Raw genomic sequence first — 26,405 nt, forward strand, 5'->3', positions numbered from 1 at the left:
TTTATGATGCAACCCACCTCCCGCTATTTTCTTTCTCTCCTCAACCATGGCTGAGAAATATTAATAAATATAAATATATATGAAATATTAACAAGGAGGAAGCTGTAGGTCCTCTGACCCTCTGCAGGCATTATCTGTTTTTATTACGACCGCGGTAAAAGTACGAGGTCGTGTCATAAAGCTCCGGGAAACGGCCATGGATGTATATTATTGATCTGAGGAATCTTCTCCACCATGTTTTGAAATGTGTGTCTGCAGCTGTGTCGGTGACGTGGTTGGATATCAACACTGATTGGATGTCGCGGCACAGCGTCACGGGATGTCGCTTGAGAAGTTCAAATTTTTCAACTTCAAGTGATAGACGCAATGAAGCAATGGATGCGTCATCGCTTCATCGCGTCGCTCGTATCGCCCAAAACGCGTCGCGTCATTTACATTGACTTTGAATGGAAAGTTGTGGCGTTCATCGCGTCCATCGCGTTTGGTGTGAACGCACCGTTAGACAAGGTCAAAGGACTTGATCTTGATCCTTCCTTCAGTGGAGTGACTGGTCCTTCCCTCAGAAACACTGAGAAATGTAATGATTGCCAGTAATTGATCAGTGTGATGGGTTCAGTCGTCCACCTGTTGATGACCTCGACACTCGGGACTAAAATCAAACCCACAGAGTTTAATAAACCTCCGGCCACTGCAGACGTTAAAGGACCATGTTTGATAATGATCCATCTTATTGATCCTGTGATAAACTTTAATAAAGCAGCGCATGTGGAACACAACGTGCACAGCAGCATCCTCGTACCTGTTCACGTTTACAAGCCACACCAGACACGTCTTGTAGCTACAACTCTGCATTACTGTTTGTTGTTAAGTAGATTAAACGCTGCAGCTCTGGATGAATATTTATAAGGTTCAGCTCTGCCAAGACGTTTTGGAGTCAAGATTCTCTCTCTTCTCTCTTTTTATTTATTTCCTTTTTATTTAATTTTTACTCTTTAGACCATAAAGCAATGTGGTTTTAATTATTATTATTGAGACAAGTGAAATCTGAACTGTATCTGCAGCTGAGTAGAAGTGTGTAAAAAGCCTCCTGTCCTGCAGACGTGTCAAGTCAACACATGCACGCCTGCAACAGCCTTCTCTCTGAATTATGTCCTCTCTTTTTATTCCTCATTAGCTTTCCTAAGTGGCCCAAACGCTACGCTAACACTTAGCATGCGGCCCGCCTGCTCGGGGCCAGCAGATGTAACGTGGCTGTGAGGCGGCTGACAGCTCGCCAGCGATGTATTACCCTGTTTATTCAGTCAAACGCTGCAGATTAATTGCTGTGTGAAGGCTGAGGTTGGCCCTGTTAATTAAATCAGAGGCTGTTGTTGTTGTTGTTGTAACACGAGCAGCGACGAGACGCACGCTGCTGCAGAGGGAGAATCCTGCACGTGTAGGAAACTAACACACCTGTCCTGTGTGGTGAAAGATGAAACGCTGGACAAGCAGAGTGAAGAGAAGAGAGTGGAGGTTACATTACCAAGATTACCAAGGGATAGTTCACCCAAAATTGAAATTGCAAATGGATACCAACTGTCTTCGTAACAAAAAGACACACCAAAAAACATCCAAATACCTCCATGCTGCTCATATGTAATGTCCCTCTTGTATTGAAGCCCCGAAATGAAAAATTGTCCCGAAAAAAATTTAATAAGTCTATATTTCAAGCTTGTTTTGTAGCGTCCAAATTTGGACGAACCGGGAAGAGGAGCTTTGAGAAGCTTCTGCTACAAAACTTATTTTGTAACTTATTTAATTTTTTTCGGGACAATTTCACATTTCGGGGCTTCAATACAAGACGGACATTACTAGGGCTGACCCGATTATCATATTTTGATAATCGAAGCTTTGCGGACATAAAATCGATTTTAATCGAAGCTTCGACGGCCGGGGGGGGGGTGCGTAGCGGAAATAATGAAAGTAATGGTAAACAAACAGTGCATATCTCCAAAATCAGGCAGGTTTCCAGGATGCCAAGTCGCCTATTCATTGTAATGTAACAATTGCCGATGAGAACCGGTGTCAAAAAGGGAAAAAAAGGAAGAAAAAAAACAATCGATCACAGACTTTCATGATCGATTTCCCATGGCAACGAACGAAGCTTCGAAGCTTCGATTTTTTTGGGGGTCAGCCCCTAGACATTACATACGAGCAGCATGGAGGTATCTGGATGTTTTTTGGTGTGTCTTTTTGTTACGAAGACAGTTGGTATCCATTAGCAACCGTCATATGGACATGCACTGCTACGCCGAGACCCCCTGTAACTCAGAGAAGCTACGGAGGACTCTGAAACTTCTCCCAGCCCTTAGTCCACATGAGGGGGAGGAGATAAGGAGGGACATTTCAATTTAGGCTGAGCTATCCCTTTAAAACTCAACATTTCCAAAAGTTGCACATTTGCAGCCTTGATCGATCATCATCTACCAACTTTATTTGACTCTTGTCGTGTTCCTAAACACAAAAAAAAACCTGAAACTGAAGTTTGTTTCCTGTAAATGTTTGAGTTTTTCTCGCAGGTTTGTTGAGTTTTTCTTGCAGAGCTGTGAGTTCATAAAGTTAGAGGATATCCCAAGGCTTTTGTTTCTTATCAATCTGTAATTTAAAACCTCAACAAAATTCAGCTGCTCCGAAGGCTCACAGCCCACGTTCAGTAGGCCGAGTCCTGATGCACCGGCTTCATCTCTCATATCGTCCTTTCACAGTAAAGGCACAAAGAGCCCAAACATGTATCTCAAAAAAAGAAAAGAAAGAAGAAACTTAACAATTTAGATTTTTTTCCACATACATTTTTACACTCAGAAATCTTCCCCCTCTCTCTTAAAGGGATAGTTCATCAACATTTTGTCAGATTGGCCCATTGCCATAATCCCTATAGTCATAGCAGTAGGTTCGTTACCTTTAATTGTCGGTGCAAGCTGTTTTTAGAACGGCGGAGCAGAGCCGTGAGCTGCTCAGAGCTACGCTACGGAGGCTCATTATGGGATTTCTTGGTTTCCCTCATCATCAAACTCATCAAATACACAATCCAACAACTCCACAACGCTCTGGTGGACAAGTTGTGAGCTGCACATTCACCACACTATGAGATAATAACACAACGTTACCACACAGAGTTGTTTTAGAGGGAAATACAGAGACTGTTGATGAAAAACTGTCCCTGAAGGCAACGTGCATCAGTGGTTTTACATGAATTTCCCTCTAAAACAACTCTGTGTGGTAACGTTGTGTTATTATCTCATAGCGTGGTGAATGTGCAGCTCACAACTTGTCCACCAGAGCGTTGTGGAGTTGTTGGATTGTGTATTTGATGAGTTTGATGATGAGGGAAACCAAGAAATCCCATAATGAGCCTCCTCTGTAGTGTAGCTCTGAGCAGCTCACGGCTCTGCTCCGCCGTTCTAAAAACAGCTTGCACCGACAATTGACCTATGGCTAAGCCACGCCCCCAAACACGATGAGCCAATCACAGTGCTCATAGCTAGCCCATACACTGGGACATTCTCTGCTTCCACGTCCATTGAAATGCATTGCAGTTAGTCAGTTTTCATTGGTTTTTATATGTTTTTTCTTGACATTTTAAGTTTAAAATGGTCAAACGGTGTTCATGGGGTACATGCAACTCTGACACTAGGTATCCTGAGAGGCCACGGGGGGGATTTTTTAACCTTTTCCCAAACCACATCTGAACCCAGAGAAGTGTCTGCTCTGGATAAAGTTATGCAGTAGACCACAACACCAACTAAACCTGGATAAACTTAACAAGGATGTCTACATCTGTTCTAAGTGAAGTCAACAACGTATTTGAGGCAACATGTTGTCAGAGATGTTTAGATGTTAGCCAGTATCACAACTAAGCATAAAGTCTGCTAGCTTAATGCTAACGTATAATGTAAAACTCCATAGACAGGCTAACAGAAGTTAGCCCGTCGCTATCGGCGTTTTGCAGCAACCGACAGCCATAGCAGTAAAGCTACGTGAAGTTTTGGTGACTTCCAGATGATATTTAATCTTTCTGTCTCTACTGTGACAGCTGTTGCCGTAGCAACTGTCACCGAATGTTGACTGTTGTCAACGAGTGAGTGGAGGGGGCGGGGCTTAGCCAGAGGTCAATTAAAGGTAACGAACCTACTGCTATGACTATAGGGATTATGGCCCTGAACTTGAACCTTGATTCACCAGAGTGTGAGCTACAGGCGACAACATGAACACACTCCTCTTCTTCTAGAAGTGACCGTCAGTCAGAGGACGCTGTGACTGACGGTGACATCATCGCTGCTGCAGCTTCGTCGCTCGTCTTCCTCACGGAGAGAACAGAGCTGCTGCTGGTTAATGACTCAACTGTAATTATACATCTGTTCCTCTGCTTTAACAGGCTGTTCTCTCTCTCTGTGTGTGTGTGTGTGTGTGTGTGTGTGTGTGTTTCCAGCCACAGAGGCAGAGCTGAGGGCTAAATGGGAACTGGCCCTGGGACCACAGTATGAAGTCTTGGTAAGACCACACACACACTCTGACACACACACACAAGTTGCCTGATGATGTCAGTGTGTGACGAACATGACGTAAAGTGTTTTTCAAACCTTGGAAGCGACTTGGAGGTGGTAATGAGAGAGTATCTCCACGACGATGAGTTAAACATCATGAAGCTGGATCATCCATCCATCAATCAAACTTTATGTCTGTAGCAGCTTTGACAGTAAACATGGAATATTTAACAACAGAGACTGAACTGAACTGAGGAAACGTCTAACAGTGAAACACTGGAGTCTTTCACAACCAGGTGTAAAGAGAATAAACACAGCTGAAGGTAAAAGCCATGAATATGAGGAAGGGGCGGAGCCAAATAGAATCAATTATCAAAACTCAAACGGTAAATATTAATATTCATGGAGCTATTTTACCATAACGGTATTTTAAAAACTGACACCGAGTGTTAACGCATCATATTACAATTGTCAATGGAACAACACTTTATAGGCTACACAAACTATCCACTAACAGTAGCAAAACACCTTTAGTAGTGTATTACCATCACCATTCACGAATCTTGCGTTGCTCGCCGCCATGTTGAAAAGGTCAGAGGTTATTCTCATCTTGGCAGCTCAGGCATCAAAACATTCTAGGAGCTGCCCAGTGGGAAACACCACATGAGAGGGTGTTCATCTGCACCTTTCACTTCACCTCTTGGTATTTACCATAATTACCACGGCACATGAAGGCACCATGAACCAGGCTGGTGTGAACAAGACCTGAGTCTTCATGTGATCCAGACTGAGACCTGGACTCGTGTTCTGCTGCAGGAGCTCTGACTGTGTGTGTGTGTTTCTCTGTGTGTGTGTGTGTGTGTGTGTGTGTGCAGGTGGTGAAGCTGCACCCCGTCATTGAAGACGATGCAGAGCTGCAGAAATCCTCCAAGGTGAGAGACGGTCCAGTTCAGTTGGACCGACACCTCGCTGCAGGTCTGTCTGTCTGGTCCTGTTCTGGTCCTGATTTCATTTTCATTTCATTTATGAGTTTATTTCATAGGGACAGTGCACCACTAAATAAAAACTGTCAGTGGGCCAGAGTTAGAGCCAACAAGGCTAGTTCTCCTCCGTTGTCCCTGGCCAGATGTTAAAGGCAACCTAAAAGACAAAAAAAGTACTTTCAAAACACAACTTACATAACAATCTAGCTAGTAAAAGCTCATAATAACAAGTAAAACAGGTAAGAAGTCTGACATACAGCATGACAACAGCTCATGGCTGCAGACATAACATGCAGACAAGGAGAAGAAGAGCGAGAGAAAGTTCAGCTAGAAACACATGCAGGTAGCACACAGAGCTAAAACATTAGCACACATAGCTAAGACATTAGCACACAGGGCTAAAACATTAGCACACAGAGCTAAGACATTAGCACACAGGGCTAAAACATTAGCACACAGAGCTAAAACATTAGCACACAGAGCTAAGACATTAGCACAAACAATATCAGACATTACAAGTCAGGACATAAATGGCATTAGGCAAGAAAACCAAAGCTAACAAATAAGCAAACAAACAGGAAAAACACAAAAAAAACAGGACATATAATTACAAGCATTGAGAAACAGCACAAATAATGATTGATTAGTGATTTACATGATTGATTATTGATTAACCACTGCCTTAACTGTCTTTTAAAAGAATAGTGAGTGTTTGATTCTCTAATAGACCTGATGCACTGCTTTTACTGAGAAGGCAGCTTGGCCTCGAGCTGATCCTCTGGTTGTCCTGTCATTGATTGATTTGAGTTCTGAATGTTTGGAGAGGAGGAGGAGCGGTATTATAAGACCAGGCAGAGATTTGATCTGGTTCTGAACTGGTTCTTTCTCTCCTTCCCAGCTGCTGCCGGTCCATACGCTGCGTCTGGGCGTGGAGCTGGACTCGTTCGACGGCCACCACTACATCTCCTCCGTGGCCCCCGGGGGCCCCGTGGACCGGCACGGAGTCCTGAGTCCAGAGGACGAGCTGCTGGAGGTAAAGAAGAACAAACTGACACACAGAAACTGGACTATTCCGGTCTGGGACCGGTGACACGTACAGAATCATGGTCCGAGGGTTATCTGCCCCTCCCCGAACCCCCTGAACAGCAGACAGGAAGAAGAAAACCTGCACATTCATTCTGTTAGACCAGCGGTCGGCTACCGTTAGCATTAAAGGAGCCGTTTGGGTTCTTTCCCTCCAAACTAAAACCCCTCAGAGCCACAAAAACCTATTTAACAACTAAATTGACATGCACAAAAAACTAGCGGGTTGCACCAAACGCGCTCTGCTACGGCATCGCTAAATTATTTCTCTCAGCTGGTTAATGTGATTTCTGCCCCTGAACTTGCACTGCAAAAACTCAAAATCTTACCAAGAATATTTGTCTTATTTCTAGTTAAAATGTCATTTCTAGTCAAAACTAATCTCATTCTACTAAAAATAAGAACATACACATTAAAAGCAGCTTGTTTTTAGACACTTTTTACTTCTTTCAAGCAGATTTTCACTTGAAATAAGTAGAAAAATCTGATAGTGGAGCAAGTTTTTCTTTCTTATTACAAGCACAAAAAACTTGCTTTCACTGGCAGATTTTTCTACTTATTTCAAGTGAAAATTAGTTTGAAACAAGTGAAAATGATCTAAAAACAAGTTAATTTTTAGGTGATGAGTCTTATTTTAAGTGGAAAGAGATTAGTTTGGACTAGAAATGAGACATTTTGACAAGAAAATAGACAAATATTCTTGGAAAGATGTAGAGTTTTTGCAGTGTGGTTGGAAGACGTTCACGATAGCGAGCTCTCATCTGTGAGACGGAGCAACGTTTACTCTAGAAAAAACCTGACGTGACACATTTTGATCGACAGCATATTAAAACAAATTTTCTGTTAATGTCATAAGAGCACCTCGATCTCCAAAGAAAGAACTATTACAACGAAAAACCAAACCAAATGGCCGTTATTTATTCACTTTATTATTTTTTTCCCAAAATGAGCTGGTCCTCTCTAAACCACGGAGCCACAGCAGAGGAGGAAACCGCCGCAGGTTTAGACCTAAAATATTAGAAATACAAAGAAATTATTCTCAGAATGTAGAGAAATGAGGGTGTCTGACAACCACAAGCTGCTTATTATTATTTATTTGGGTTTTATTTACCAACTTAGTTTATTTGTTGCTCGGTTCATGTTACTTTCAGTTTGTCTTTGTATGTATGAATGTGTTTGTATATGTTTTTATATGTATATGACTATATAGAGAGATAAAGATTAGTAATCATATGTTAGAATAAATCTATATGTATATAAATATAATAATATATTAGAATAAATCCAGTTAAATAACTCATACATTAATTTACTGTATAGATTATAATGACTAGATAACTTGATAGATAATTTATGAAAAAGGGGTAATAAGGAGTAAATAAGTTTTACTTCTTCCCACTCCTTTTCGGATATGAAAAAACAAACAAACAAACCAAAAAAATCAAATTATCTTTATTTTCAAATTTTTTTTATTTATTTATTTTGTTCATATGTTGTCTTTGCAAAGTTTTTATTTGTTATGTCTGTCCATTACTGTATTATGTTTTATTTCTTTTAACATGTCTGAAATAAACTAAAAAAACAAACAAACTAGAACCCAGATGGAATTGTCCTTTAAGTTGTTGGCTGTTCTGTGTGTGTGTGTGTGTGTGTGTGTGTGTGCAGGTGAACGATGTGCAGCTGTACGGTAAGACTCGGCGTGAGGTGGTGTCGTTCCTCAAAGAGGTTCCTCCTCCCTTCACCCTGGTCTGCTGCCGACACCCCAACTCTGAGCTGGGACCGGACCCTCGCTCCCAGTCCCAGTCCGAGTCCGAGTCCGAACCGGCGCCGGAGAGACGGTCGCCCCCCCGGCCCAGTGTGGAGGAGGTGAGGGGTCGTCATGGAAACAGGAGGTCACAGTGTTGATGACACAGTTGTTGTTGTTGATGTTGATGGTTGTGTTGTTGTTGTTCCTGGACTGAACCCACAGATGGAGATGAAGCTGTCCTCCATGCTCTGCAGGCAGCACACACACACACAGGTAACACACACACACACACACACACAGGTAACACACACACACACACACACACAGGTAACACACACACACACACACACACACACACAGGTAACACACACACACACACACACACACACACAGGTAACACAACAGGCTCACACACACACACACAGGTAACACACACACACACACACACACACACACACACAGGTAACACAACAGGCTCACACACACACACACAGGTAACACACACACACACACACAGGTAACACACACACACACACACACACACACACAGGTAACACAACAGGCTCACACACACACACACAGGTAACACACACACACACACACACACACACAGGTAACACACACACACACACACACAGGTAACACACACACACACACACACACACAGGTAACACACACACACACACACACACACACACACACAGGTAACACACACACACACACACACACACACACACACACACACACACAGGTAACACACACACACACACACACACACACACACACACACACACACACACACACACACAGGTAACACAACAGGCTCACACACACACACACACAGGTAACACACACACACACAGGTAACACACACACACACACACACACACAGGTAACACACACACACAGGTAACACACACACACACACACACACACACAGGTAACACACACACACACACACACACACACACACACACACACAGGTAACACACACACACACACACACACACAGGTAACACAACAGGCTCACACACACACACACACACACAGAGACACACACACACACACACACACAGGTAACACACACACACAGGTAACACACACACACACACACACACACACACACACACACACACACACACACACACACACAGGTAACACACACACAGGTAACACACACACACACACACACAAAATGCAAAAACTCTACATCTTTCCAAGAATATTTGTCTTATTTCTTGTCAAAATGTCTCATTTCTAGTCAAAACTAATCTCTTTTCACTTAAAATAAGACTCAACACCTAAAAATGAACTTGTTTTTAGATCATTTTCACTTGTTTCAAACTAATTTTCAATTTATCCGATACATGAATCAAAGTGAAAAAGAAGCAGCACATCCTCGTAGCCCAGTGTTGGAATGGTCTGCTGCTGCTGCTGGACCAAAACACGTAACATGGAGGGGAAGAAAAGTCTGCAACACCAAAAAGAGCTCCAATGCAAAAATAGATTTATTTAAAGGGATAGTTCAACATTTAGTCAAACTGGCCCATCACCATAATCCCTATAGTCATAGCAGTAGGTTTGTTACCTTTAATTGTCGGTGCAAGCTGTTTTTAGAACGGCGGAGCAGAGCCGTGAGCTGCTCAGAGCTACGCTACGGAGGCTCATTATGGGATTTCTTGGTTTCCCTCATCAAACTCATCAAATACACAATCCAACAACTCCACAACGCTCTGGTGGACAAGTTGTGAGCTGCACATTCACCACGCTATGAGATAATAACACAACGTTACCACACAGAGTTGTTTTAGAGGGAAATTCATGCTAAACCACTGATGCGTGTTGCCTTCAGGGACAGTTTTTCATCAACAGTCTCTGTATTTCCCTTTTTGAGCCTGTGTGCTCGAAACGTCATGTTATTTAAATAAATCTATTTTCACATTGGAGCTCTTTTTGGTGTTGTGGACTTCTCTTCACCCTCATGTTATTCAATACCTTACACATGATTCTATCATCATCATCATCGTCATTAATGTGACCAGAGTATTGTGTGAGGTAAAGTAACTGTATCTGTCCTGGGGGGGAAACAGAGCCTCTTGTTGCAGAGCAAAACATTTCATAGACAGAGAAACATCAATGACATCGTCCTTATACAGGACAGACAGGACAGACAGGACAGACAGAACACATAGGTGTTAATGCACAGGATCAGTCTGGTCGCTGCTGGAGCAGTAAAGTTACACACCAAGACGTCATAAAAAGTCATCAGAGCTTAATATAATAAACAGAAATAAAAGGAGAAACTTTTAGTAATAAATAAAAACCATGTTAAGAACATCATAAAAGAAAAACTTACTATAATACTAAAACCTTATATGACCATAATAAAACCCTGGTCCAAGCCTGGAGCAAGGCTGCTGCAGAACAGCAGAGCAAGGTACACCGGCCAGAGTGTGTGTGTGCGTGTGTGAGAATAGTAGCCTAATGATGACAATAATAATATTAGTAATGATGATAATAATAATGATAATAGTAATGATAATGATGATAATAATAATAATATGTGACCCGTTCTATCAAAATGAGTCAGATGTCGCAATGTTCTATTTTTAGATAATCAGCTGATAACGTGGAAAACCCATAGATGCAACGATGCTATACCGAACATAGCAACGATGCTAAACCGAATGTAGCGACGATGCTAAACCGAACGTAGCAACGATGCTAAACCGAACGTAGCAACGATGCTAAACCGAATGTAGCGACGATGCTAAACCGAACGTAGCAACGATGCTAAACCGAACGTAGCAACGATGCTAAACCGAACATAGCAACGATGCTAAACCGAATGTAGCAACGATGCTAAACCGAATGTAGCAACGATGCTATACCGAACATAGCAACGATGCTAAACCGAACGTAGCAACGATGCTATACCGAACATAGCAACGATGCTAAACCGAACATAGCAACGATGCTAAACCGAATGTAGCGACGATGCTAAACCGAACGTAGCAACGATGCTAAACCGAACGTAGCAACGATGCTAAACCGAACATAGCAACGATGCTAAACCGAATGTAGCAACGATGCTAAACCGAATGTAGCAACGATGCTATACCGAACATAGCAACGATGCTAAACCGAACGTAGCAACGATGCTAAACCGAACGTAGCAACGATGCTAAACCGAACATAGCAACGATGCTAAACCGAACGTAGCAACGATGCTAAACCGAACATAGCAACGATGCTAAACCGAATGTAGCAACGATGCTAAACCGAACGTAGCAACGATGCCAAACCAAACGTAGCAATGATGCTAAACCGAACGTAGCAATGATGCTAAACCGAATGTAGCAACAATGCCAAACCGAACGTAGCAATGATGCTAAACCGAACGTAGCAATGATGCTAAACCGAATGTAGCAACGATGCTAAACCGAATGTAGCAACGATGCTAAACCGAATGTAGCAACGATGCTAAACAGAATGTAGCAGCAACGATGCTAAACCGAACGTAGCAACGATGCTAAACCGAACGTAGCAACGATGCTAAACCGAACGTAGCAACGATGCTAAACCGAACGTAGCATCGATGCTAAACCGAACGTAGCAACGATGCTAAACCGAATGTAGCAGCAACGATGCTAAACCGAACGTAGCAACGATGCTAAACCGAATGTAGCAGCATCGATGCTAAACCGAACGTAGCAACGATGCTAAACCGAACGTAGCAACGATGCTAAACCGAACGTAGCAACGATGCTAAACCGAACGTAGCATCGACACAACGCTTGCACATGTTTTACAAAACATCAACAAAACATGACAACTTCTGAACCGTTTATGATAGAAACGAGCTGTAAAAAGCATCTTAATTGTGAGATTCTCTGCTTTCCGAGGGTCATTGAATGGTGTCTCTATGACAACAAGGGACCGTAGCTATAGGGTGCGTGTAATCACGTGGTACAGGCAAAACTTTAAATGCAATTTTCTCAGGTTTTATAACGGAATAAGAGAGGAGATCGTAATTCAAATGGCCACATCTCAAAAACCATCAAATGTATGACTCTGACTAGGGTATCACTTTAAAGATTATTTTCTAATCTTTCCATTGATACCAAAATCTCAACTTTGAAATTTGGGGTCAATGTGACTCATTTTAATGGATCAGGTCACATATGTGTGGCGGCCTGGGAAAACCCGTCGGATGTCGCTGACGTTCGATTGTGGCAAATAGCCAAAATAGGTGGAAAAGTACTATTTCAACGATTTTGATATTTTGTGTGATTCTGGTACTTTGAACTCCCTACTACATCGTGGTGAACAAATATTTTAAGAAAACAAAACGGAAAGTACTTATTTTTATGTTTTTGTGGCGAGTAAAGCGTTTCATTTCCAGCTGATCTGCAGCAGCAGCGCTAGAGGAGAGGAGGTCCGTTGTTATTGTAGAGGAAACATTCAAGGACCCTCGGAAAGCAGAGAATCCCACCATTCAGATGCTTTTAACAGCTGATCTTTATCATAAACAGTTCAGAAGTTATAATATGTTGTTGATGTTTTGTAAAACATGTGCAAGTGCCGATGATGAGTTTGGTTTAGCGCCGATGCTACGTTCTGTTTAGCACTGATGCTACGTTCGGATTAGCATCGATGCTACGCTAGGTTAGCGTCTGTTCCCGTACCACGTGATTACACGCACCCTATACGGTCCCTTCTTGTCATAGAGGCACCATTCAAGGACCCTCGGAAAGCAGAAAACCACACGATTCAGATACAGTTTACAGCTCATCTCTATCATAAACGGTTCAGAAGCTGTTTAATGTTTTGTAAAACTCTCGTCTTTAGAGGGTTCAAACAGCAACGTTCTAGTTAAAGGCATTTTTCTCACTTTTCAGTTTTTTGGTCATAATAGATTAAAATGCTCATAACTTTTGATCTGAAAGAGCTATCTCAGTTATTCAAACAGTTTTGAATGGCTGAAAACTTCTAGTTTATGGAAATATCAAAAAATGAAAATGTCAAAATCCCACCATGTGAAGGGTTTTCCCAGGCCACCACACATATTAGTAATGATAATAACAATCAGAATAGAAGCAGAAACATGTTGATGTTGTAATGAGGTTTCCTTTGTATCTGTGTCAGGAGGAGGAGGAGGAGGAGGTGTGTCCTGTGGAGGAGGTGCTGCAGGAGGAGGAGATCCAACACAGCCAGCAGCAGCAGCAGGAGGAGGAAGAGGAAGATGAAGAAGAGGAGGAGGAAGAGGAGGAGGAAGATGAAGATGATGATGAAGAGGAGGAGGGGGAGCTGGCCCTGTGGTCTCCAGACGTCCTGGTGTTGGAGCTGCAGAAGCAGAAAGACAAAGGACTCGGCTTCAGCATCCTGGACTACCAGGTAACTAGGGCTAGCTCTTCTCCTTCTTCCTCCTCCTTTTTCCTCCTTTCTCCTCCTGTAGAGACACTGAGGCTGTGTCCTAACCCCCCTCCTCTCTATCTAGTGACCAGTTGTTGTAGTGGTGTCTGAATGTTTAGTGATTATTAATGTTCACTATCTAGTGACTGAATCTATCCCATAATTCACCGCCAAATGTAGTGAACATCCGATGGTCACTAACCAGAGCAAGATATCCCATCATGCATTGCGGTCACGGATCGTCGTTACCACAGCGACCCAGAGCGACCGGTGTAGCTACCAAATAAATGAAGTAGTGACCGGTGTAGCTACCAAATAAATGAAGTAGTGACCGGTGTAGCTACCAAATAAATGAAGTAGTGACCGGTGTAGCTGCCAAATAAATGAAGTAGTGACCGGTGTAGCTGCCAAATAAATGAAGTAGTGACCGGTGTAGCTGCCAAATAAATGCAGTAGTGACCGGTGTAGCTACCAAATAAATGCAGTAGTGACCGGTGTAGCTACCAAATAAATGAAGTAGTGACCGGTGTAGCTACCAAATAAATGCAGTAGTGACCGGTGTAGCTACCAAATAAATGAAGTAGTGACCGGTGTAGCTACCAAATAAATGAAGTAGTGACCGGTGTAGCTACCAAATAAATGCAGTAGTGACCGGTGTAGCTACCAAATAAATGCAGTAGTGACCGGTGTAGCTACCAAATAAATGCAGTAGTGACCGGTGTAGCTACCAAATAAATGCAGTAGTGACCGGTGTAGCTACCAAATAAATGCAGTAGTGACCGGTGTAGCTACCAAATAAATGAAGTAGTGACCGGTGTAGCTACCAAATAAATGCAGTAGTGACCGGTGTAGCTACCAAATAAATGAAGTAGTGACCGGTGTAGCTACCAAATAAATGCAGTAGTGACCGGTGTAGCTACCAAATAAATGAAGTAGTGACCGGTGTAGCTACCAAATAAATGCAGTAGTGACGGTGTAGCTACCAAATAAATGCAGTAGTGACCGGTGTAGCTACCAAATAAATGAAGTAGTGACCGGTGTAGCTACCAAATAAATGAAGTAGTGACCGGTGTAGCTACCAAATAAATGCAGTAGTGACCGGTGTAGTTACCAAATAAATGAAGTAGTGACCGGTGTAGCTACCAAATAAATGAAGTAGTGACCGGTGTAGCTACCAAATAAATGCAGTAGTGACCGGTGTAGCTACCAAATAAATGCAGTAGTGACCGGTGTAGCTACCAAATAAATGCAGTAGTGACCGGTGTAGCTACCAAATAAATGCAGTAGTGACCGGTGTAGCTACCAAATAAATGCAGTAGTGACCGGTGTAGCTACCAAATAAATGAAGTAGTGAAGCTACCAAATAAATGAAGTAGTGACCGGTGTAGCTACCAAATAAATGAAGTAGTGACCGGTGTAGCTACCAAATAAATGAAGTAGTGACCGGTGTAGCTACCAAATAAATGCAGTAGCGACCGGTGTAGCTACCAAATAAATGCAGTAGCGACCGGTGTAGCTACCAAATAAATGCAGTAGCGACCGGTGTAGCTACCAAATAAATGAAGTAGTGACCGGTGTAGCTACCAGATAAATGCAGTAGTGACCGGTGTAGCTACCAAATAAATGCAGTAGTGACCGGTGTAGCTACCAAATAAATGCAGTAGTGACCGGTGTAGCTACCAAATAAATGAAGTAGTGACCGGTGTAGCTACCAGATAAATGCAGTAGTGACCGGTGTAGCTACCAAATAAATGAAGTAGTGACCGGTGTAGCTACCAAATAAATGAAGTAGTGACCGGTGTAGCTACCAAATAAATGCAGTAGTGACCGGTGTAGCTACCAAATAAATGAAGTAGTGACCGGTGTAGCTACCAAATAAATGCAGTAGTGACCGGTGTAGCTACCAAATAAATGCAGTAGTGACCGGTGTAGCTACCAAATAAATGCAGTAGTGACCGGTGTAGCTACCAAATAAATGAAGTAGTGACCGGTGTAGCTACCAAATAAATGAAGTAGTGACCGGTGTAGCTACCAAATAAATGAAGTAGTGACCGGTGTAGCTACCAAATAAATGCAGTAGTGACCGGTGTAGCTACCAAATAAATGCAGTAGTGACCGGTGTAGCTACCAAATAAATGCAGTAGTGACCGGTGTAGCTACCAGATAAATGCAGTAGTGACCGGTGTAGCTACCAAATAAATGAAGTAGTGACCGGTGTAGCTACCAAATAAATGAAGTAGTGACCGGTGTAGCTACCAAATAAATGCAGTAGTGCAGCAGCCTCAATAAATGTGTCCAGCTGTCAGAGTTGTCCGGTCGCGGCTTCCACAGACTCCCACAACAAACGTCGGAGCAAATTTCCTAACAAGCGTTATAAACTGACCACAGACTCTGGATAGCGATGCTAATTTCTGTTAGCCCGTCTATGAGGTTTTACATTATACGTTAGCATTAAGCTAGCGGACTTTATGCTTAGTTTTGACACGTTGTTTCAAACTATGTGGGTTTGATTGAACATCTTTGGTGCTTAAATATATATATTACCGCTTAATATATTGCTTTACTCCTCTTTTTATGTTGGTAACTATACACCTGTAGGTCTATGCTACACCGGCCGTTACCATGGTTGTATCCATGGTAACTACGCCGGCCGTTACGATCGCGGTCGGAACGTTTTAATTACGCGACGTAATACGTCATTAACTGTGCGGCGGAGTCGTGTCCCAAAGTGTTTTTTTATTTGACCAGTGAGTCACTATCCACCACTTTCCGGAGAACGACGCTGGGTGTCGCCATGACACTCCATTCATTACATTTTAGTTTAACGTTAGCTGGGCTAACCGTTAGCCGTTAGCAGTGTCAATAAACAATAACTCAATAAACGCTCCATGAAAAAAATATTTTCTCCAGCGGATATCTTAGTTCCAACATGACTGAGCTAACTGGAGTAGTTTCATGTGGTGTCCCACAACGGGAGGGTTTTAACAGCTGACGTCCTGCTGTTAGCTTAGCTGCTGCTGTTAGCTGTCAGCAGCAGCGAAGCTAACGGCTACGATAGCCATGACTAGTTGCAGAGGCGTGCACACAGAAATAGTAATGTTTGTTCAGTAATTCGTTTTATAGACTTGACAAACATCAGATTAGTCAGGGCGGTCTTGGCAGCCCGGAGCCCCCACATTTGGTGCCTACACCGGTGGCTAACGCTACCAGTTAGCCGCTTGCTAGAATGCTACTACAGGGTTGAAAACCGACTTCCGTTGTGGTGTGACGCAATGGATAATGGGAAAATAAAGTGGTGGATAGAGTCACTATATTGAATTCACTATATAGTGAGTAGGAGGAGGGGATCAGGGAGGAGGGGATCAGGGAGGAGGTTTAGGACACAACCTGAGTTCCCAGCTGGTATCTGTTTCTGGGGGGACTCTTCCTGTGGAGGGACAGAGTTCATGTTGTGGTAGCGGCTCAGACTGTTGTCCTGGTTACCACATCTCTGACATCATGGTGTGATGTCACACAGAGTTAATTACCTCCCTGTGGTCTGGTCCTGGTCTAGCAGCTCAGACCAGCTCAGACCAGCCTGGTTCAGCGTGGCTCAGCTCGCTGCTCTGAGACCAGCAGGACTCTGAACCTGCTGCTTCATGTTCTTCATGTGGAGCAGAGACAGGGACCAGCTTAGTCCTGACTCACTGTCTCCTCCTCCTCTTCTTCTTCCTCCTCCTCCTTTTCATCTTCATCATCTCTCTTAAAGCAGAAGTCAGGTGAATGTTTGTGTTAATCTAAGTCTTAAATAGTTATATCTTCCGACAGCAATCACTTCTATAGAGTGTTTGGTCTGAAACACGGGTCTGTCAGTCACTCTGCTCTGCTCTGAGCCCAGGAGAAAACTTTCCTTGTATCCTACAACCTTTATCCAATGAGGAGAGAGAACGGCATAAAGGGGCAGTCCTCTCTGTGTGAGACGTTATGGTGCGTTCAAGGCAACTCGTAACTGGTGTTTTTCTGACCTGTGAAGTCGGGTAGTTCACGGGTCAGAAGTTACGAGTGGCCGTTATAGTGACTTTCACAGGTAAAACAGGTCGGAGAAACACGAGTGGGTTGCCTGGAACGCTACAAAGTCGTAAGTCGTGACTTGAAGCTGTAATTTACGGTTTCAAAAGCCTGCCTGGAACGCAGCATTAGCCAAAACCACCGGATCTGTGTCGCGGTGCAGAGACGAGAGCTGGGACACTGGGGGGGGGGGCGGCTTTTTGATGGAGGTAACCATGTAGCCGAGCCACGGGAGAAATCCTGCTGAGTTAGTTCCTCCTTAAAACTAAGATCCAAATAAAGCACAGTTCACACACAAGTCAAATTGTGACGGTTTCAGTGTGAGGGTGCATTTAGGTTTATTGTCGGGTCAACCAGGTCTCTCTCCTGGTACGTAAGATTTTTTTATTATTTTGTTTTTGACCTAACACACTTTATACCACACACATATACCCAAAACCCCACAAAAGCAATACACACACAGTGTACAGCTCAATTAATCAACCAAAAACCAGCACTTGATCAACATAGCTAAACAACAAAAACAATCTTTGCAATGCAGCAATCCAATAATCAAGTCCAACGCAAAATCAGTTCAATAATCAATGTTCAGTCTTTTATTTTGAAAGGGGAAAAAAGGGAAGAAGAAAAAAACTCTTCAAAGAAAAAAACCCTTTCCGGAAACAATAAAGTAATTGACAGTGTAATCAGATTACTCTTCACACACACACACACACACAGTCAGTCAGGTGAGTTCAGGTCAGAGATGAACCAGACTCAGACTCTCCATCGTCTCCGTCTCCATGGGGACCGAGTCTGGGAGATCCTGCACACACACACACACACACACACACACACACACATCCACTGTATCTCTAGGCAACAGCTTCACCTCCTTCACCCCCCCCCCCTTCCCCCTCCAGCTGAGGCAGCGGAGGAGCTGCAGGTTCAAATCCCTGTTGGTCCTCGTCCACGTTACTGCACACACACACACACTCTGCCCAGGAGGCCTGTGTGTGTGTGTGTCTGTGTGTGTGTGTGTGTGTGTGTGTGTGTGTGTGGTGGTAAAAATCATTATCTCGTATTTTTTTCCTTAGAAGAACATTTGAACTTTGAACTTAGAAATTATCTCTAACACTGCAAAAAATTCAAAATCTTACCAAGAATATTTGTCTTATTTCTAGTCAAAACAAATCTCATTCTACTTAAAATAAGACTCATCACATTAAAAAGCAGCTTGTTTTTAGACACTTTTTACTTCTTTCAAGCTGATTTTCACTTGAAATAAGTAGAAAAATCTGATAGTGGAGCAAGTTTTTCTTTCTTATTACAAACACAAAAAACTTGCTTTCACTGGCAGATTTTTCTACTTATTTCAAGTGAAAATTAGTTTGAAACAAGTGAAAATGATCTAAAAACAAGTTCATTTTTAGGTGATGAGTCTTATTTTAAGTGGAAAGAGATTAGTTTTGACTAGAAATGAGACATTTTGACAAGAAATAAGACAAATATTCTTGGAAAGATTTAGAGTTTTTGCAGTGTAAACATAATTTACATGTAATCAGATGGAATAGAGACGCCTGCGGGTGTGTGTCTGTGTGTGTGTGTGTGTGTTGTGTTACCGGTGGTTGAAGCTGCTCTGTGTTTGTGGTGAGTTTGACTCAGTTTGATGTTCTTGGTTTGCGGTCAGTCAGCGTGTCGCCTGCTGCCTGCTGTTTGCTGTTGTTGTTTTATCTAATTATATTAATTAGTTTTAATTATAAAAAGCTGCTTCCCCATGTGTTCATGTCGTCCTGTCACCATGACGACAGTAGCAGACACGTTGGTTGTTGTTGTTGTAATGTGGCGATCCTCGTAAAGTGCTCCGATGCACAGATGTTCCCTGAACGCCTCACATGCAGCAGCTGTAAATAGTCAGAGTATATCAGGTTTTTCTTCATGGCTTTGAGTCACATTAATAATTACACTGCAAAAACTCTACATCTTTCCAAGAATATTTGTCTTATTTCTTGTCAAAATGTCTCAATTTTAGTCAAAACTAATCTCTTTCCACTTAAAATAAGACTCATCACCTAAAAATGAACTTGTTTTTAGATCATTTTCACTTGTTTCAAACAAATTTTCACTTGAAATAAGTAGAAAAATCTGCTAGTGAAAGTAAGTTTTTTGTGTTTGTAATAAGAAAGAAAAACTTGCTCCACAAATTCTTTGCCACGGTCAAAGAATTTCACGGTGCGCGGAGGCTCATAAATGTAGTGTGAAAACGCTTCGCTTTTCCAAAACTCCTCATTGTCCCTTTAATTAAAAATTAAAATTAATTAGTGAAAGTTAAATGCTATTGGATGATATACCTTTATTATCATTTAAAAGCAGAAGAATAAAAGGTAAAAGCAGATGATGATCCAGTCAGTCAGAATGAGGCTGTGCTCTCCTCGTCCTGTCTGGTGGTTTTCTCTCTGTGTCCTACATCTCTTTCCCTCGTTCCTCTCGTGGCGTTCACACTTCACACCATCACAGCTCTGGTTTTACTGCTGTGTGTGTTATCGACATATTTAACTGAATTGATTGGACTCTCTGGTCTGTATATCTCTGGCCCAAGGGCACGTCGTCGTCTGGTCGTGTCGCCGGGCGGCTGCAGCTGCAGCTGCCAAAGCGTTTCCTGTTACTGACTCTCAGGCTGTCACAGCTGAGTGAAAGATGGTCCCAGGCAATAAGAGAAGAGCTGGAGTGTCTGTGTGGACTCGACTTCCTCTAAAACACAATAAGAGAAGAGCTGCAGTGTCTGTGTGGACTCGACTTCCACTAAAACACAATAAGAGAAGAGCTGCAGTGTCTGTGTGGACTCGACTTCCACTAAAACACAATAAGAGAAGAGCTGCAGTGTCTGTGTGGACTCGACTTCCACTAAAACACAATAAGAGAAGAGCTGGAGTGTCTGTGTGGACTCAACTTCCACTAAAACACAATAAGAGAAGAGCTGGAGTGTCTGTGTGGACTCCACTTCCTCTAAAACACAATAAGAGAAGAGCTGGAGTGTCTGTGTGGACTCGACTTCCACTAAAACCCCAGAATCATTTCACAACGAGACCAGTTACCAGTTCAGAGAGCTTCTCTCTGTTTGAGGCCTTATCCACACGAGCCCGGGTATTTTTGAAACCGGAGTTTTGCTCCGCGTCCACACCAGTGGTGTAATAAAAACACTCCGTACACACGCAACCGTGAAATCCGCTACCAAGTGACGCAATGCACGTGTGGAAGCTGTTTTAACCAATCAAAATACAGTGGAAACCGCTTGGATCAAAAGGCTTGGGGCGAAATCATTTCTATACAAATGCTGTTTAAATAATTCGTTATCAAGAAATCCGCTTATAGTGTTCATTTTTGGTCATTTTATGGATGTAAACATGCGCAAAAACCATTTCAAAACTACGTGTTATTATAGCTTTATTTCACAGACTCCAAGTCCAACAATTAAATAGGTATTAATTAATTTAATAAAAATGTGTAGCCTATTTATTTTATTTTCGGCGGTGTCCCTTTGACGTGCACTGCTGCAGCAGCCTGCACATGTTGCTGGCTGTGCCTTGACTCTTGTGCTGTGTGTTGTTGTGCGCTGTGTTGTTGTGCTGTGTGCATCACCTGGCTGCTGAGCCACATGACTGTCAGTCGGTGCGGTGCAACTCTTTATCACTGGCTGTTGTGTTGTCTGTCAAAACATGGATGAATGAAACATCATATCCACTTTATATCGACCGCGGACGTCACGAATACATTTTCGGCTTTTGGCTCGTTCCGTTCATCTCCGCATAGGCTCTTTTTATCACTGCATGACAGCAGCGCGACCCCCCCTCCCGTCGTAGCCTACCCGGTCTGACAGTGACATAGGCTATTGCCTGTTCATTCATGAAAATCATCCCGAAAAACTCTCAATCAAACAAGGTGGGGAATAAGAAACTGCAGCGCTACTGTAGTAGTTCTGTCATTTTAAAAACAGCTGATCTGTAGCGTCACTTGTTACTGTAAATGATGCTGTGTGGAAAACCAGCTGTGGTCTGTGACTGAGGGTGAGTTTGGAGCTGACAAGAGGATCGCCCTGACGACCGTTTCCTTATATTTTTCTCATCGAAAAACTATACAAATAGCATTTAGATGATGTAAAAAAAAAAAAAAAAAAAGTGATAAAAATCCACTTTGTCACCTCCATTTTTGCGAGCTCACCTGCAAACCGCTGCAAACAGCCTCTGCGGGCTGGCAGTGTTTACATCAGCACGTGTGCAGCTATGACGTAAACGAGTAAAACAATCACGGTTGCAGTGTCCACACGCACCCGGTGAAACCAACCCCGGCCCAAAACCCCACCCTGGACTCCGGTTTCAAAAAACCACGGTTTCAGGTTCCAAAAGCACGGTTGCGTGTGGACAGGACATACAACCGGGAACATATGTTCACGGTTTCAAAAATACCCGGGCTCGTGTGGACTAGGCCTTAAACTAACTTTATTTACACCAACAGGCCTGACAGGCTGCTGAAGAAGTCCATGCTGGTTGTGGTAGAAAGGCGTGAGGATGCAGAGAGCAGCGCAGCAGAACAGACCAACACAGTGTTAGAGGAGGTTAAAGGGTTTCTATGTCTGATCAGAAAGAGTTCAGTTTGGTTTGGTTCAGTTTAGTTTAGTTCAGTTAAGTTTAGTTCAGTTTGGTTTGGTTCAGTTAGGTTTAGTTCAGTTTGGTTTAGTTCAGTTGGGTTTAGTTCAGTTGGGTTTAGTTCAGTTTGGTTCAGTTAGGTTTAGTTCAGTTTGGTTTAGTTCAGTTGGGTTTAGTTCAGTTTGGTTTGGTTCAGTTTAGTTTGGTTCGCTTCGCTTCGGTTTGGTTTGGTTCAGTTAAGTTTAGTTCAGTTAAGTTTAGTTCAGTTTGGTTTGGTTCAGTTAGGTTTAGTTCAGTTTGGTTTAGTTCAGTTGGGTTTGGTTCAGTTGGGTTTAGTTCAGTTTGGTTCAGTTAGGTTTAGTTCAGTTTGGTTTAGTTCAGTTGGGTTTAGTTCAGTTTGGTTTGGTTCAGTTGGGTTTAGTTCAGTTAGGTTTGGTTCAGTTTGGTTTGGTTCAGTTTGGTTTGGTTCAGTTTGGTTTGGTTCAGTTAGGTTTAGTTCAGTTTGGTTTAGTTCAGTTGGGTTTAGTTCAGTTTGGTTTGGTTCAGTTTGGTTTGGTTCAGTTAGGTTTAGTTCAGTTTGGTTTGGTTTGGTTCAGTTAGGTTTAGTTTAGTTTAGTTCATTTTGGTTTAGTTTAATTAAGTTAAGTTCAGTTTGGTTTAGTGTGTTTAGTTCAGTTTGGTTTAGTTCAGTTGGGTTTAGTTCAGTTGGGTTTAGTTCAGTTTGGTTCAGTTAGGTTTAGTTCAGTTTGGTTTAGTTCAGTTGGGTTTAGTTCAGTTTGGTTTGGTTCAGTTTAGTTTGGTTCGCTTCGCTTCGGTTTGGTTTGGTTCAGTTAAGTTTAGTTCAGTTAAGTTTAGTTCAGTTTGGTTTGGTTCAGTTAGGTTTAGTTCAGTTTGGTTTAGTTCAGTTGGGTTTGGTTCAGTTGGGTTTAGTTCAGTTTGGTTCAGTTAGGTTTAGTTCAGTTTGGTTTAGTTCAGTTGGGTTTAGTTCAGTTTGGTTTGGTTCAGTTGGGTTTAGTTCAGTTAGGTTTGGTTCAGTTTGGTTTGGTTCAGTTTGGTTTGGTTCAGTTTGGTTTGGTTCAGTTTGGTTTGGTTCAGTTAGGTTTAGTTCAGTTTGGTTTAGTTCAGTTGGGTTTAGTTCAGTTTGGTTTGGTTCAGTTTGGTTTGGTTCAGTTAGGTTTAGTTCAGTTAGGTTTAGTTCAGTTTGGTTTGGTTTGGTTCAGTTAGGTTTAGTTTAGTTCAGTTTAGTTTGGTTCAGTTCAGTTTAGTTAAGTTCAGTTTGGTTTAGTTTACTTTGGTTCGCTTCGCTTTGCTTCGGTTTGGTTTGGTTCAGCGTAAGTTGAGTTTTGGGGATGGAAATGATCTCTTTTCTTTTCAAAATAAAAGTCCAGTGTTTCCTCTGAGAAGACAGGAAGCTGCTGCTGCTCAGATACTTCAGGAAGCTGAACAAGACTTTCCAACAGTTACACCTGTTGTTGTCGTGACGAGTCGGTCTGAGCTCAGGGAGACTCGAGTCCAACCTCCAGAACACGACTCCACATCCTTAAAACCTCCTCTAGACGCTGCAGCAGCAGCTCAGTGTCCAGTTCCCTACTGGTCTTACTGGTTCAAGTTCTCCCTCTAAAACTGGGAAAACTTTGCCCCTGTAGGATCCCAAACAGGAAAACCAGACCTGCACTGCAAAAACTCAAACTCTTACCAAGAATATTTGTCTTATTTCTCGTCGAAACAAATCTCATTCTACTTAAAATAAGATCATCACATTAAAAAGCAGCTTGTTTTTAGACACTTTTTACTTCTTTCAAGCAGATTTTCACTTGAAATAAGTAGAAAAATCTGATAGTGGAGCAAGTTTTTCTTTCTTATTACAAACACAAAAAACTTGCTTTCACTGGCAGATTTTTCTACTTATTTCAAGTGAAAATTAGTTTGAAACAAGTGAAAATGATCTAAAAACAAGTTCATTTTTAGGTGATGAGTCTTATTTTAAGAGGAAAGAGATTAGTTTTGACTAGAAATGAGACATTTTGATAAGAAATAAGACAAATATTCTTGGAAAGATTTGGGGTTTTTGCAGTGTGGACCAAAATGATGCACACACACACACACAGCAGAGTGTGTTGTTCTTATTCTCAGAGCTGAGAGGAGGCTCTGAATGGGAAATAAAAGAATAAAATAAAACCACTAAAGTTCAGTGTCAGAGCTTCCTAAAAATACTTTGTGTTTATTTCAGTTGTAAAATCCCCAAATTTCCATGGAACTGGCAACATAAAGGTCTCAGAAAGTCCAGCTCTGTGTAGACGCCCTGCAACCTACACATCCCAAAAAAAAAACCTCCTAAACGTCCTCAATGTTTCTGTTCTTCTGGCAAAGTAGAGTTTTTAATTTCTATTTTTTAGCTGGCCCCCTCTCTCTCCTACGTCTTTCTGATTCCTCCTCTCTCTGACAGCGGAGGCCTTTTCTTTTTCTGGAGCATCTTGTAGGAGTGGAGGACTTGAGTTCTGACTCCTCACCACCTGTAGCCATGTTGCTCCGTCTAAAAATACAGCGCCGCTTTGTTCTGGAAGCCTGAATCTTGGCACAGCGGCTCGTTGCTGTGCAGCTCGTTGTGCGGCTCGTTGTTGCAGCGCGGGCGATGCCCCGGGTTCAGCACCGGGGAATTCACTAAATCTACATCCGCTCCAACCAGGAGAGAGGGTTTTCACGGCTGCTGTGCTCCGAGTCTCCGAGGGGGTTTGGATTCTGAACCGGGCCAAACCGAGCCCAGTCTGAGTTTTTGGGATAAAGTTGGACTCGTCTTTAGTTTTTCTCCTCCTGGGTTCTGGTTTAAAAACTTCTCAACAAGCAGTGGTGGACAGTAACAGAGTACATTTACTTTTTTTTGTTTTTAATTTTTATTTTTATTTAGCACAAACAATATCATATAAAAAACAACATGAACAATCAACATGACTGGGATGTGCAAAGGGGAGGTCTGAAACCCAGGAGGGCTGATATAAAAACCTCACCCAACACATTCAAAGATCAAATTTGTTACGGTTTAAAAACAATAACATAGGAAAATAATTGAACAATTATGAAAAATAAGTAGAAAAGTAAGAGATTAAACAGTAAATATAAGGAAATAAGGGGAAAAAATAAAAATACATACATAAATGAATAATACAAAACAAAAAGTACTGTACTTTACTTGAGTATTAGATTTCTTTGGTACTTATTACTCTTACTTGAATACATTTCCAAAACATTTTTACTTTTACTCAAGTTAATTTCTAGGAAGGCTAAAAAGTACAAGTAATTTATTCTTCTAAAATCCTATTGGACACAAGCTGTGTTTGTCAAAGAAGGAAACCAATCACAGTGCAGCTCTCCACTGGGATCTACGTAAAAGTGGAAATACGTCATCCTATTTAAACTTGCACTTTAGAAACTGGCCCTTTATACCAGGCACTTTACAGATCACATGCACTTTATGTCTAGGTATGACTGTGTATATGATTGTGAACCACTGTTATAATTCTTGTGTATTTCTGTCTGTTTGTGTGTTACTTGCCAAGGGACTACGGATGCAAATTAGCAAGTTGCTAACTCTTGACCTATTTACATTTGTGCACACATACATCGTACATTTTGTGCAATGTACGAATGTGTATTGTCCCTTTTTAAATAAATAAATAAAATAAATAAATCCCTCCCTATAAGGAAACCGCTAAAGTAGCCACGCTCTCGACTGCGTTTGTCAACTCCAAACTACACCGCGACAATACAGCATTGTATTGTGGACAAAGTCGTGTCCCCTCAGTGAGAAAAATGCCTTGCCTGATGTGTGTGGGGGCTGGGGGGTGTAAAACGTGAAAATGACAATTGCTGTCCTCTTATGATCCCATTCATTTGATTAGTTTTTCTAGGTGTTTTATTCTGCAGCTTTATATATAATAACATTGTGGTTGTAAAAGCAGCACATCAGTGCAGCTGCTTTCAAAGAGTT

At 42.2% G+C, this 26,405-nt stretch overlaps 1 protein-coding gene across 3 annotated transcripts in view; it reads left to right on the top strand.

Annotated features, from left to right (window-relative positions):
• patj (PATJ crumbs cell polarity complex component) overlaps positions 1 to 26,405 on the top strand; it is a 193,416-nt gene that overhangs the window by 38,063 nt on the left and 128,948 nt on the right. For 2 of the 3 annotated variants that reach the window (XM_085775262.1, XM_085775265.1), the window contains exons 12-17: positions 4,469 to 4,530; positions 5,399 to 5,455; positions 6,405 to 6,539; positions 8,255 to 8,455; positions 8,559 to 8,609; positions 13,491 to 13,733. In XM_085775262.1, coding sequence (XP_085631388.1) covers positions 4,469 to 4,530; positions 5,399 to 5,455; positions 6,405 to 6,539; positions 8,255 to 8,455; positions 8,559 to 8,609; positions 13,491 to 13,733 — 749 coding nt within the window. The remainder of the gene's footprint in view (positions 1 to 4,468; positions 4,531 to 5,398; positions 5,456 to 6,404; positions 6,540 to 8,254; positions 8,456 to 8,558; positions 8,610 to 13,490; positions 13,734 to 26,405) is intronic. The other variant, XM_085775264.1, reaches the window with a different exon arrangement.

This window comes from Trachurus japonicus, chromosome 4 (assembly GCF_045865225.1).
Source record: "Trachurus japonicus isolate A0001 chromosome 4, Traja_1.0".
In the NCBI taxonomy this organism is placed as follows: domain Eukaryota; kingdom Metazoa; phylum Chordata; class Actinopteri; order Carangiformes; family Carangidae; genus Trachurus; species Trachurus japonicus.